The 14,932-nt window shown below is 43.4% G+C and overlaps 1 protein-coding gene across 1 annotated transcript in view; it reads right to left on the bottom strand.

The window, feature by feature from the left end:
* Positions 1 to 17: 17 nt before the first annotated feature.
* Positions 18 to 14,932, bottom strand: part of LOC122542950 (gremlin-1-like) — a 109,687-nt gene continuing 94,772 nt past the window's right edge. The window contains exon 2 of the mRNA XM_043681095.1: positions 18 to 507. Coding sequence (XP_043537030.1) covers positions 18 to 506 — 489 coding nt within the window. The 5' untranslated portion in view covers position 507. The remainder of the gene's footprint in view (positions 508 to 14,932) is intronic.

Raw genomic sequence — 14,932 nt, 5'->3', positions numbered from 1 at the left:
ACCCCCCCCCGCCCCCTTTAATCCAAGTCTATGGAGATGCAGCGGCAATCCTTCACCAGTTGGATCCTTCTGCGTTTCGATGGAGGCCGGAGGCTGGGGCAGTTGAAGGTGACGGTGACGCTGTTGAACTTCTTGGGCTTGCAGAAGGAGCAGGAGCGGAAGGGCTCCCCGCCGTGCTCGTGGCTCGGGATGTAGAACGAGTTGCACTGGCCGTAGCAGAAGCGGTTGATCACGGTGCGGCTGATGCAGCCCTCCTCCTTCAGCGTCTGGGTGAGCGGGTGGGACTTGCACCAATCCCGCCGCACGTTCCGGCGCTCTGTGACGATCAGCGCTTGGTTCGAATCCAAGATGGCTTCCTTGTCCTTCGCCTTGCGTGGCCGGCCCGCGTCACCACGGTGACCTTTCCCCGGAGACGGAACTGCGCCGGGAGCCCCTCCACGTTCAGTGGTCTCTTCAGCGCAGGATAGGCCGGAAATTATTAATAATGTCAGGATACTGTAAAACATGCTGTAGGGAGAGAAACATAAACCAGGGAGAATATTAAAACTGATGTGTTATGTCTCACAGCTACAATGCAATGTGCCTATCCAATCCCTACAGTGTGGAAGCAGGCCATGTGGCCATTGAGTCTACACTGAGCATCTCACCCAGACGTACATCCCTATCGTAAAATCCTGCATTTCCCATGGCTCACCCATCTAGCCTGAACATCCCTGGACTCTATGGGCAATTTAGCTTGGCCAATCCACTTAACCTATAAGACCTTAAGACATAGGAGCAGAAATTAGGTCATTCAGCCCATCAAATCTGCTCTGGCATTCAATCATGGCTGATAAGTTGCTCAACCCCATTCTCCCTGTAACCCTTGATCCCCTTGATACTCAAGAACCTATCTATCTCAGTCTTAAATGTATTCAATGACCTGGCCTCCACAGCCATCTATGGCAATGAATTCCATAGATTCACCACTCTTTGGCTGAAGAAGCTTCTCTTAATTTCCATTCTAAATTTCTCTTTAAACTAAGGCTGTGCCCTCAGGCCCTAGTCTCTCCTACCCATGAAAACGCCATCCCAACATCCCCCCTGTCCAGGCTGTTCAGTAAGTTTCAATTAGATCCACCCTCATGCTTCCAAGTATACACCATCCTTGGGCTGTGGAAGGAAACTGGAGGACCCAGAGGAAACCCACACAGACATGGGGAAAAAGTGCAAACTCCACACAGACCATCAGCCAAAGCAGTGCTTACCACTGAGCCATCCCTGCTGCACGTCTCAATGAAAGGGATATTCAGCATCATATTGACTTGCATCAGGGGCGGTGGGGGGAATGGAGGGGGCAGTGGGGTGAGTTGAATCCTCACTGGATTCATAATCCAGGGGCTCCAGCTAATTATCTAAGGACATAGGTACAAATCCCTCAGTAGGCATGAGTGAAATATCCATGTAATTAACAAGATTATGGAATTGGAAACGGGTCACATTAATGCTGACCATGAAACTGCTATCAATTGTGGTTAAAACACCATCAGGGAAGGAGATCTGCTGTACCTATTCGGTTTGGTCTACATGTGATTCCAAACCCACAGCAATGTGGGTGATTCTGAAGTGCCCTCTGAAATGTCCGAGCAAGCCACTCAGTCCAGGGGCATTTAGAACATAGAACATAGACAAGTACAGCACAGAACAGGCCCTTTGGCCCACGATGTTGTGCCGTGGTTTAATCCTAATGTAAAATAGAGTAATTTAACCTACGCACTCCTCAACTCACTGCTATCCATGTGCATGTCCAGCAGTCGCTTAAATATTCCCAATGACTTCGCTTCCACCACCACAGCTGGCAACACATTCCATGCACTCACAACTCTCTGTGTAAAGAACCTACCTCTGACGTCTCCTTTATACCTTCCTCCTAATATCTTCAAACTATGACTTCTCGTACCAGTCAATCCTGCCTTGGGCATTTGAGGGATGGGCCTGGCTTTGGCAGCGATGCCCGCATCCCATGAAAGATTAACACACATACAGACAAAATATTCCCCATACCTTCCGTTCCAAAATGAGCTGTAGCATTTAACTTTCAAGGTAGCACAAGGCCAAGAGTTCTTCCCAAAGGAATATAAGAGACTAGGAAGACATGGTGATCAAATACTGTGACAAAGAGGTAGATTTTAAAGAGAATCTTAAAAGAGCAGGGAAAAGTTGCAAAGTTAGGGGTGGCACGGTGGCTCAGTGGTTAGCACAGATGCCTCACAGGGACCTGGGTTTAATTCTAGCCTCAGGCGACTGTCTGTGTGGAGTTTGAACATTGTCTGAGTGGGTTTCCTCCCACAGTTCAAAGATGTGCAGGTTAGGTGAATTGGATGTGCTAAGTTGCCTGTAGTGTTCAGGGATGAGTAGTTAAGTGCATTAGTAAGGGGTAAACATAGGATAGGGGTTTGGTGGGTTACTCTTCAGAGTGTTGATGTGGACTTGTTGGGCCAAAGGGCCTGTCTCCACACTATAGGGATTCTATGATTTATTACTGCATGGGAAAAGGTCTTTTGGCCCATTGTGTCCATTTAGAGGCTGGGCCTGTTATATCCAGAGCACTGGAGACTGAGGGGTGACCTTATAGAGGTTTATAAAATCATGAGGGACATGACTAGGGTGAACAGGCAAAGGTCTTTCTCCCCAGGTAGGGGCATGGGGATCAGGTGAGAGGGAAAACATCTAAATGGGACTGAAAGGGTAATTTCTTTCTTGCAGAGGGTGTTGGGTGTATGGAATGAGCTGCCACAGGAAGTGGTGGAGGCTGGTACAAATACAACATTTAAAAACCATCTGGATGGGTATATGAATAGGAAAGATTTACAGAGATATGGGCCAAGTGCTGGCAAACGGGACTAGATTAATTTTGGATATCTGGACAGCATGGACAAGTTGGACCGAAGGGTCTGTTTTCGTGCTCACAGGTGGGTTTCCAATACCGTTGAGGATGCAAATTGACAGTCAGGCCTAAGACAGGGAGGAAGCTGGATGTGTCACATAATTACAAGATAACATGTTTCCCATCGAAGTTTAATCCTGGGATTTCTGCACTGATACTCTGACCACACATGACTCAGACTGTGAGTTCACAAAATCCAAACTCTCTTCTGTTCCTTCAAAATGAGGTCCCTGGAATTTAATTTGAAAGGCTTTCAGTGAAATAGATGATTTGCTTATTTGTAATTTGTCCTACCTCCAGTCATCTTTGGTCTTTGCCATTAATCAGGATAGGTCTAAGTCAAATAAAACATCCTCTTTGATTGTAATTTATGTCAGAATGAAAATGAGAAGTCCCATTGTTTGTTCAACTTGGACACACTCCAGGGTCACACAACTCATGTATTTATTTGAACCCATTTCTCTCGCTGGAAGCGCACGAGCATGCAGAGACCTCGTCGTCCCTTGAGAGTTAATTCCAGCTGACACATTAACGCTTAAAATCCCAATTTGGTAAATGCTGAAGTCACTCACGTTTCTGTTATGATGCCAGGTACAAAGTTTCAGGTATAATGAACTATAAGTTCAGGATTTCTAAATCAGATTGATGATTTAGCTTTAGATCTGGATTTAGGTTTTAATTTGACATATATTCAAGTGTGGGATCCAGGAGTATGAGAACAGTGTACACTGTTGCCACACACGGCACCATCTGAGGTACAAAATCTTAGTTGCAGAAATAAAGAAATAAGTTAAAAAGTTCCTTTCTACAGTCTTTTTTACATAAAAGTGGAAAAATAAAGAAATAATGTTAATAAAGAAATAATTCTTGCTCTTTCTTAAGCCACTGGCCTACAGAAATGAATTGATGCAGCTGCAAAGGCAAACACAATAACCTCGAGTCTTTAAAAGGGAGCAGCACTCCGAAAGCTTGTATTTCCAAATCAATCTGTTGGACTATAACTTGTGACTTTTAACTTTGTTCACCCCAGTCCAGTACTGGCACCTCCACATCTTGTGGATGGTACACACTACTGCTATTGGTGGTGGAGGGTGTGGATGTTGAAGGTGGTGGATGTGGTGCCAAGCATGCGGACTGCTGTGGCCTGGGTGGTGTCGAGCTTCTTGAGTGTTGTTGGAGCTGCCCCCATCCAGGGGCAAGTGGGGAGTATTCCCTCACCCTCCTGACTTGTGAGGAATAAGAGGATAGTCACTTGCTGCAAATTATTCACTTTCTGACTTGTTCTTGCAGTTACACTATTAATATGCTGGTCCAGTTAACCCTTGACCATAGGTAACCCTGAAGATGTTGATAATGGCAGATTCAGTGTTAGAACGCAGAATATAAAACTGTACAGCACAGGATCAGGCCCTTCGGCCCACAATGTTGTGCCGAACATGACACCAAATTAAATTAATTCCTTCTTGGTCCATATCCCTCCAACCCTTGCATAGTCATGTGCTTATCTCAAAATCTCTTAAACGCCCCTATTGTATCAGCCTCGACCCCCACCCTCAGCAGTGTGCTCCAGACTCCTACCACTCTCTGTATAAAAGACTTGCCCCGCACATCTCCTTAGAACTTCCCCCCCTCACCTTAAATACATGCCCTCAAGTTTGAGACATTTCAACTCTGGGAACAAGATTCTGACCATCAACCTTATCTGTACTTCACATAATTGTATAGGCTTCTGTCAAGTCTCCCCTCAGCCTCCCGAGAAAACAACCCACATTTTTCTAGCCTCTCCTTATAGCTTATACCCTCTAATCCAGGCAGCACCCTAGTAAGCCTCTTCTGCACCCTCTCCAGAACCTCCACATCCTTCCTGTAATGTGGCGACCAGAACTGAACGCAACACTTAAGTGTGGCTTAACCAAAGTCTTACAAAGCTGCAACATGTCATCCTGACTCTTGTACTCAATTCCCCAGCCAATAAAGGCAAGCATGCCATACGCCTTCTTTTACCACTTATCTACTTGCATGGCGACTTTCAAGGAGCTATGGACTTGAACCCCAAGATCCCTTTGCACATCAATGCTGTTGCTCAAGCTAACTGCTGTCCAGGTCTTGCTGTTGCAAACATTTCCCCAATTCTATCATTGCAGTGGAGGGATCGCCATTGATAAAGCAGCTGAAGATGGCTGGGACTAGGCCACTCTGCTAAGAAACACCAACAATAAACAAAGGGGAGGTGATGGTCTCGTGATCTTATTGCTTGGTCCTGTTAATTCAGAGACCCAGGTAATGTCTGGGTTTGTATCCTGCTAAGGCAGATGGTAGACGTTAAGTCTGGGATTAAGAATCTGTTGATTGTCAGGAAAAACTCATTTGGTTCACTAATGCCCTTTAGGGAGGCAAACAGCCGTCCCATCTGTTCTGGCCTATATGTAACTTCAGATCCACAGCAACATGGTTGACTCTGAACTGCCCTCTGGGACATTTGTCGCTGAAACCTAGGAGTTTGAGAGACGACATTAGAAAGATTTATAAATAATGATGGGTATAGAGAGGGTTAATGGTAATTGTCTTTTCCCAAGGATGTGGGATTTTAAGACCGGGGGCACATTCTTAAGGTTAGAAGGGACAGATTTAAAAAAGACATGAGGGGTAAATATTTTACACAGAGGGTGGTTTGCGTGTGGAATGAACATCCCGAGGAATTGATGGATGTGGGTCCAATTACAACATTTAAAAGACATTTGGATAAGTACATGAATAGGAAAGGTTTGGAGGGATATAGGCCACATGTAGGCAAGTGGGACTAGTTTAGTTTAGGAACATGCTTGGCTTAGACTAGTTGACTGAAGGGTCTTTTTCTGTGTTGTACGACTCTATGACTGGTTGGACCAAAGGGTCTGTTTCCATTCTATGTGACTCTATGACTCGATGGCTGTATAAGAGCAGCCCCAATGTCTTTAGTTTATCCTCAGAACTGAAGCTTCTCATTCCAGAAACCATTCTAGTAAATTGTTTCTGCATTCTCTCCAATGCATTCACATCTTTCCTAAAACGTGGCACCCAGAACTGCACACAATCATCCAAGAAATTATTACTGAGGAAGTGCCACATGATGGCACCACCGATGGGACTTTCTGCCACTTTGGTTATGGTGAAGAATAGAGTGGTGGCACATTAATTGGCTGGATTAGGTTTGTGGACATTCCAATAACTGGGCCATTTTACACGGTAGCAGGTGGGATGACACTGCTTCTGTGCAATTGAACAGTTTGTTGGGAGTGCAGCTCATTCTGGATGTGGTCAGGTATAGAACTTTGGCAGTGTCCAGGACACTCCGCTTCTAGATACTGTGTGTGTGATGAATCGATTTAGCTGAAGATTGGTTCCTGTGGTGGTGGAGATCTCAGTGGGAATCCAAGATGGGTCATCTACTCAACACGTCAGACTGCAGCTTAGTAGAATGAAGGTGCTGTTTCTAACTGCAGCAAGGCCTGGTGCTTAACTCAAGGCCTTTGGTAAATGAAAACAATTTTAAGATGTAGAGCTGTTTCTAAAATCTAGTTAAGTTTGCCTTGATCATTTTAATTAACTTTTGCAATAAACGGCAGTGTTAATCAGGAACAATCAAGTTCTGCAATAAGAAGAACACTACAATTAGTTAATAAAGCTTCTTTTTCTAACCCAACCGTTGATCTCTTTGGGACTGTACAGATGTTATTACACACCTCCTGGAGGAAGTAGGACTTTGAATCTCGTTCTCCCAGTCTGAGGGGTAAGGACACTATCACTGTACCACAAGAGGGCCCTTTTAGATGACTAAATGTATTGTTAGAAATGGTTGTCAATGGCTGACTCAGGCCATTTGGATTTCAGTGAATATAAAGAGTGGAAAAGTGGGAATAATGTTGGGAATAGTGTATTTTTGGCAGTACAGACTCAGTGGGCCAAAAGCCCCCTTCTGTACTGTATGACATTGTGATTCTATGAAAGTAGACACACAAAGCGGGAAGCAGCTTGTCTGAGTGCAGAGGTCAAATGCTTAACTCTCGATATTTCATAATGCAAAGACGTGCCGGTTCGGGGGGATTGGCTAAATTGTCCACAGTGTCCAGGGATGTGCAGGCTAGGTGGATTAGACATGGAGAAATACAGGGTTACAGGGATAGGGTAGGGGGTGGGTGGAATGTTCTTCAGAGGGTCGGTATGGACTCAGTGGGCTGAATGGCCTGCTCCCCCACTGTAGGGATTCAATGATTCTATGAAGTGAGAGCATTTGAAGGCAGAGGTACTGAATGGCCTTTAACATACACAAGTTGTCCGAAAGAGGGAGATAGAGTTCATAAGAGCCAAGAACAGAAGTCTGGGGGAGACCTTAAGTGGATGGGTAGCTGATGAATTTATTTTTTATTTTCTCTCTCTCTCTTCAGATTGGCCCAGCTGTTTAATCTGGTATTTGCAAGATGAATTAATTGAAACCTAACTGGTGAAATGAAACAGAACAAAAGTGGCAGTATAGTTGATGCTTAGCAGCTGTAGTATGTGGGAGTGTCTGTGTAATCTATATCAATATAAATTATATATCTATACAAATTATTTAGATGAGAATTATAGAAAGAATGGTTGCAGATGTCGCCAAGGTTGATGGTATAGTGGACAGTGAAGAAGGTTCTCTAAGATACAAAGAGATCTTGTTCAATTGGGTTAATGGGCTGAGGAGTGGCAGATGGATTTAATTTGGTTAAATGGGAGGTATTCCATTTTAGTAAAACAACCCAAGGCAAGACTTATACAATTAAAACTAGGGCCTTGGGTAGTGTTGTAGAACAGAGAGAGCTAGGGGTTCAGATACATAAATCTTTGAAATTTGTTTCACAGGTAGACATGGTGGTTAAGAAGGTGTTGAGCACAATTGCCTTCCTTGCTCAGACCTCTGAGTATAGGAGTTGTGACGTTATGCTGAGGTTGTACAAGGCAGTATATTAAACTGGGCAGGGTTCAGAAAAAATTTACCAGGATATTGCCAGGAAAGGAGGGTTTGAGCAAAAAAAAAGTTGGTAGTTTTCCCTGGAGCGTAGGAGGTTGAGAGGTAACCTTATAGAACATAGAATAATACAGTGCAGAACAGGCCCTTCGGCCCTCGATGTTTTGCTGACCCGTGAACTAATCTCAGCTCATCCCCCTTATAGAGGCTTATAAAATCATGAGGGGCATAGATAAGGTGAGTGGCAGGTATCTTTTCTCTGTGCTAGGAGATTTCAAAACTAGGGGGAATATTTTTAAGGGGCAAGGAGAAAGACTTAAAAAAGACATGAGGGGCAATTTTTTACCCAGAGAGAATTGAATTGAAGTGGTTCCTGTGCAGAATGAACTGCCAGAGAAAGTGGTGGATGTGGGTACAGTTACAACATTTAAAAAACATTTGGATAAGTTCCTGAATAAGAAAAGTTTGGAGGGTTATGTGCCAGGAGCAGGCAGGTGGGACTAGTTCAGTTTGGGATTATGGTCGGCATGGACTGGTTGGGCCGAAGGGTCTGTTTCCATGCTGTATGACTCTATGACTCTATTGCCTGTCTGATTCCAGAACATCTGTTTGAGACTGTAATGAAACTTGGAATAGGAAGGAAAAGATTAGATTAGATCTCTTGCAGTGTGGAAACAGGCCCTTCAGCCCAATAACCCTCTGAAGAGCATTCCAGACCCATTCCACTACACCTAACACTATGGGCAATTCAGTGTGGTCAATTCACCTGACCTGCACGCCTTTGGATTGTGGGAGTAAACCCACACAGAGAGAATGTGCAAAAGCCACACAGTCAGCTTTCCAAGGTGGGAATTGAACCTGGGTCCCTGGCGCTGTGAGGCAGCAGTGCTAATTGCTGAGCCACCGTGCCCTCTGTTGTTGCAGCCCATTAGGTACAATGACGTCGGTGCAAAACTTAAAGAGATTTTGCTTCGACAATATGGGCAGCTAGCGGCTAAATTCAAAAGCAGAATCACTCAATACTATCCACACCACAAGAAAATTAGCACTGTGTGAGAGAGTGCTGGATGCAAGTCTCAAAGATTGGTGCGGGTAAAATGGGTTTGAATTCACAGTGCACTTGTACACATACTGGAGAAAGAGGGAGCTGTACGACTGAGGCAGCCTTTACCTGAACTCTGCTTGGACCATTGACTGGGTGAATCAGAATAACTGGACAAAGGGCTTCAAATTGAATAGTGGGGGGAGACAGTTTGTGGGCGATTCGGGAATTCATCGAGACCGGACAAAGGAATAGTGCAGGAATGTGACCTGGATAACAACAACAACAAGACAGCGATAGGAAGGGATAGAACATATGAATATAAAAATGCAGCATGAAACAAAGTCAGTGTAGGCAAAAGTCATTAAATAGACAGAATTAAAGGCTCTGTATCTGATTGTACTCATGGTTCATAATAAACTAGATGGCTTGATATCACAGACAGGGGTTAAAAATCACACAACACCAGGTTATAGTCCAACAGGTTTAATTGGAAGCACTAGCTTTCGGAGCGACGCTCCTTCATCAGGTGATGAAGGAGCGGTGCACCGAAAGCTAGTGCTTCCAATTAAACCTGTTGGACTATAACCTGGTGTTGTGTGATTTTTAACTTTGTACACTCCAGTCCAACACCAGCATCTCCAAATCATGACAGACAGGGGTAGCATGGTGGCTCAGTGGCTAGCACTGTTGCCTCATAGCTGTAGGGTCCCAGGCTCGATTCCAACCTCGGGCGACTGTCTGTGTGGAGTTTGCACATTCTCCCCGTGTCTGTGTGGGTTTCCTCCCACAGTCCAAAGATGTGCATGTTAAGTGAATTTCCGTGCTAAATTGTCCCATAGTATTCAGAAATGTGTAGGTTAGGGGTAAATATAGGGTAGGGGGATGGGTCTGGATGAATTACTCTATGGAGGGTCAGTGTGGACTTGTTGGGCTGAAGGGCCTGTTTCCACATTGTAGGGATTCTATGTTTCTTAAAAACAAAACTGAGTGTGGTATGAAAAACCATTATAGAGACTTGGTTCCAGATTGAGTATGACTTCAATATTCAAGGAGTTTTGACAATTTGGAGAAAGGAACAGGAGACAATGTAGCTCTGTTAATAAAGGATGATAGCAATACCAGAGTGAGAAATTGTCTCACTCAGAGGATCAAACTCAAATCAGAAATAGCATTGGACATAAAATCATTCTTGGAAATGAGACCCCTGAGAGAAGAAGCACTTTAGGGCCAAGTATACATCAAGAAGGTTTTGAAATGATTATAATCATCATTTTCATCTTCACATAAATTGGACAAATCAAATTAGTAAAAATAGCCTGGAGGATTAGTTCAGAGACTATCTTTCGGAGGATTTCTTCAAACAGCGCATCCTGAAACTAACCAGAGAATAGGTTATCTTATACTTAGGCAGAAGTGATTCCTGATTAAGGGCTTTTGCCCGAAGCATCATTTTTCCTGCTCCTTGGATGCTGACTGACCTGCTGTGCTTTTCCAGCACCACTCTAATCTAGACTTTATCTTACGTTTAGTATGACTGTAAACCTCAAGGTAAAGAAAATTGTTGGTGAAATTGATCACAACATGATAGAATTTCACATTCAATTGGAGGGTGAGAAACGTGGGTCTGAAACTGGGGTTTTTAATATAAATAAAGGTAATTATTGGAGTATGTAAACAAAGTTGAGGGAAATGAAATGGCAAAATAGATTAATTGGAACAATAACAGAATAACAGTGGCAGACTCTGTGGGAATATTTAATAAATTATAATTTAAGAAATTACCTTGAGAAAGAAGGACCATATGAGAATGATATGCCATTTACTAACAAACTTAAGGATGGGACTTAATTGAAAGAAATACAATGCTGTGAAATTTAGTGGAAGTCCAGAAGATTGGGAACATTTTAAAAACTGGCAAAAGATGATCAAAACTAATAAAGAGGGAGAAAATAGAACTCGAGAGAGAACAATAAAGAAATATTACAGCAGTCAATTAAAATTTCTGTAACGATTGGGATCAGGTTGACCTTGTTAGCTATGTAGTACTTGATTAGGGTTGTTAACCTGGGCCAATCAGGACAGCCTTGGCTGACCAATATAACCAGAAGAAAAAAAATTTAAAAAAATATAGAACGAGGAGATTAGAATCTTTTCAGTTCAGGCGACTGACTCCGAGCTGGCTGGCCACAGCCAGTGTCCTGCTGGAGCAGACTTCTCTTGAAGAGAAAATGAGGTCTGCAGATGCTGGAGATCAGAGATGGAAATGTGTTGCTGGAGAAGCGCAGCAGGTCAGGCAGCATCCAGGGAACAGGAGAATCGACGTTTCGGGCATTAGCCCTTCTTCAGGAATCAGGGCTAATGCCCGAAACGTCGATTCTCCTGTTCCCTAGATGCTGCCTGACCTGCTGCGCTTCTCCAGCAACACATTTCCAGACTTCTCTTGAACAAGGAGACATTTGCTTTTCTCTTTCTTTGTTTTTGTGTTTCTGAATGTCTTTCTTTTCACTAAAGCTGTATTCAGCTGCACAAGCAGCCACCACCACCACTGCTCAGAAAGGTATAACCAGAAGAAACAAAAAAAATTTAAGAAAATAATTAGAAGATTAGGATCTCCTCAGAAAAAAAATATAACCAGAAGATTAAAATCTCTTCAGAAAATAATATAACCAGGAGATTAGAATCTCCTCAGAAAAGAAATAACCAGGACATTAGAATCTCCTCAGAAAAAAATATTAGCAGAAGATTAAAATCTCTTCAGAAAAAAATATAACCAGAAAATTAGCATCTCCTCAGAAATTTTTTTTACCAGATTAGAAACTCCCCAGAAAAAAAATATAACTAGGAGATTAGCATCTCCTCAGAGAAAAAAATAACCAGGACATTAGAATCTCCTCAGAAAAAAAATACAACCAGAAGATTAAAATCTCTTCAGAAAATAATATAACCAGGAGATTAGAATCTCCTCAGAAAAGAAATAACCAGGACATTAGAATCTCCTCAGAAAAAAAATAACCAGAAGATTAAAATCTCTTCAGAAAATAATATAACCAGATTAGAATCTCCCCAGAAAAAAATATAGCTAGGATATTAGCATCTCCTCAGAAAAAAAAATATTAGCAGAAGATTAAAATCTCCTCAGAAAAAAATATAACTAAGAGATTGGTATCTCCTCAGTTGAGGACTGACTCTGAGCTGGCTGGCCACTGCCAGTTTGTTACTATGGGTTCTGTTTTGAGACCTGATCGATGATCTTCACAGTTAGCGTGTTACTGTTGTACTGCAGTTCTCACCAGGGAACTGTGGTTTCACCGGCTGGTTGTAGCCTGTGTGCTATTCTTTTTGGTTTCTTTCCAGCAAGGCCACTGGTGAATTTTGTGGCAGGGCTCAGTTCTTGCGCTATGGTTTTCAGTGTCTGCACTTTCCTTTGTGCATCTCCTCAGTTGAGAATTGACTCTGAGCTGGCTGGCCATTGCCAGTGTACTGTGCACTAGTGAACAAAAGATAACTTGGTGATGGGACCTGATCTCTGTGCAATTATTTCATTTCTGTATCTAACATGGAAAAGAATGGCTAAAGTGAGGTGGTGAGACTGAGGAATGAATAATAAGAAACAAACAAGCCAACCCGAGACTTTAAAGAAGTATTTTGCATTAAACTTTATAGGAGACAAAAAAAATTCAAGAATGGTCAAAAATCAAGATGAAAACGTGTGACATTACCATGGCTTTAAGAAGGGTATATTATCCTTTTTTTAAATATTTGAACAGAGGTTTTATAATGAGGTACAGAGCTGCTTACTTGCATCCGATAAAGTAAACAGCTTACGAGGCCATTGGATTTTTAAAAAGTTGGAACAATAGAAGCAGCCTGGATGGGTGAGGTCCAGCTCCCACAGAACCAGGATTTTTAGATTAGATTCCCTACAGTGTGGAAACAGGCCCTTCGGCCCAACAAGTCCACACTGACCCTCCAAACAGCAACCCACCCAAACCCATCTCCCTCTGACTAACGCACCAAACACTAAGAGGCAATTTAGCATGGCCAATCCGCCTGACCTGCACGTCTTTTGGATTGTGGGAGGAAGGTGGAGCACCTGGAGGAAATCCACGCAGACGCAGGGAGAATGTGCAAACTTCACACAGACAGTCAGCCAAGGCTAGGATCAAACCCAGGTTCCTGGTGCTATGAGGCTGCAGTGCTAACCACTGAGCCACCATGTTGCCCTCTAGTTTTAGTTTTTGTTTTTCAGTAGCGGTTGCTGGGGTCTTGAAGCTGAGTTTGGAAGCTGCTGTACATCTTTCCCTGCTACTCTCTCTCTCTCCGCCTCAGAATTTTCTCTTGGAGTTTTCTCTTGATGTTTTGCCTGTGAGACAATCTATGTTACTGAATTTGCCTTTGCCAAGGGTGTGTTTATGCGATGTTACTGTATTGGAACAGTTACTGTTTAGTAGTTAAATAATTAGTGGGCGGCACGGTGGCACAGTGGTTAGCACTGCTGCCTCACAGCGCCAGAGACCCGGGTTCAATTCCCGACTCAGGCGACTGTGGAGTTTGCACATTCTCCCCGTGTCTGCGTGGGTTTCCTCCGGGTGCTCCGGTTTCCTCCCACAGTCCAAAGATGTGCAGGTCAGGTGAATTGGCCATGCTAAATTGCCTGTAGTGTTAGGTAAAGGGGTAAATGTACGGGAATGGGTGGGTTACGCTTCGGCGGGTCGGTGTGGACTTGTTGGGCCGAAGGACCTGTTTCCACAATGTAAGTAATCTAATCTAATCTAATTCGTTATTCTGATAAGTTTTCCAATAGTGTTAAGTTATTCCAATTTCTTCTTTCTTTTGTTGCATTTTAACTATAGTGTTTGAATAAAGTATGTTTTACTTCAAGCCTGGTCGTTTGATCAGTCAAATTGCATCTGGAACCTAATGCCCTTAAAATAAGAAAGTATTAGGGTCTAAGCTATCTTCTTAATATAGTTTGAGGGGCATTTAAAGGGAGGGAGGAACTTAACACAATCAGTAGATCAAGAGGGCTAATGCACCCAGGTAATTCATGATGTTAAAGGCTGACAGGTCCCTTGAACCCGATAACTAATGTTGTGTGATGTAAAAGAAGTGGCTGTAGAGACGGTAGAAGCGTTGGTTAGACAATAGACAATAGACAATAGGTGCAGGAGTAGGCCATTCAGCCCTTCGAGCCTGCACCGCCATTCAATATAATCATGGTTGATCATTCCTAATCAGTATCCTGTTCCTGCCTTATCTCCATAACCCTTGATTCCACTATCTTTGAGAGCTCTATCCAACTCCTTCTTAAATGAATCCAGAGTGTGGGCCTCCACTGCCCTCTGGGGCAGAGCATTCCACACAGCCACCACTCTCTGGGTGAAGAAATTTCTCCTGAGCTCTGTCCTAAATGGTCTACACCGTATTTTTAAGCTGTGTCCTCTGGATCGGCACTCACCCATCAGTGGAAATATGTTTCCTACTGCCAGAGTATCCAATCCTTTCATAATCTTATACGTCTCAATCAGATCCCCTCTCAATCTTCAAAACACAAGGGTGTTCAAGCCCAATCGCTTCAGTCTTTCAGTGTAAGGTAATACTGCCATTCCAGGAATTGACCTAGTGAACCTATGCTGCACTCCCTCAGTAGCCAGAATGTATTTTCTAAAATTTGGAGACCAGAACTGCACACAGTACTCCAGGTGTGGTCTCACCAGGGCCCTGTACAGCTGCAGAAGCACCTCTTTGCTTCTATACTCAATTCCTCTTGTTATGAAGGCCAGCATGCTATTAGCCTTCTTCACTACCTGATGTACCTGCATGCTTGCCTTCATTGACTAGTGTACAAGAACACCAAGATCTCTCTGTACTGCCCCTTTACATAAATCGATTCCATTGAGGTAGTAATCTGCCTTCCTGTTCTGGCCACCAAAGTGGATAACCATACATTTACCCACATTAAACTGCATCTGCCATGCACCTG

This window comes from Chiloscyllium plagiosum, chromosome 41, assembly GCF_004010195.1.
Source record: "Chiloscyllium plagiosum isolate BGI_BamShark_2017 chromosome 41, ASM401019v2, whole genome shotgun sequence".
Classification (NCBI taxonomy): domain Eukaryota; kingdom Metazoa; phylum Chordata; class Chondrichthyes; order Orectolobiformes; family Hemiscylliidae; genus Chiloscyllium; species Chiloscyllium plagiosum.
Note: the sequence above shows the minus strand (reverse complement) of the source record. Positions and strands in the feature narration are given on the sequence as shown.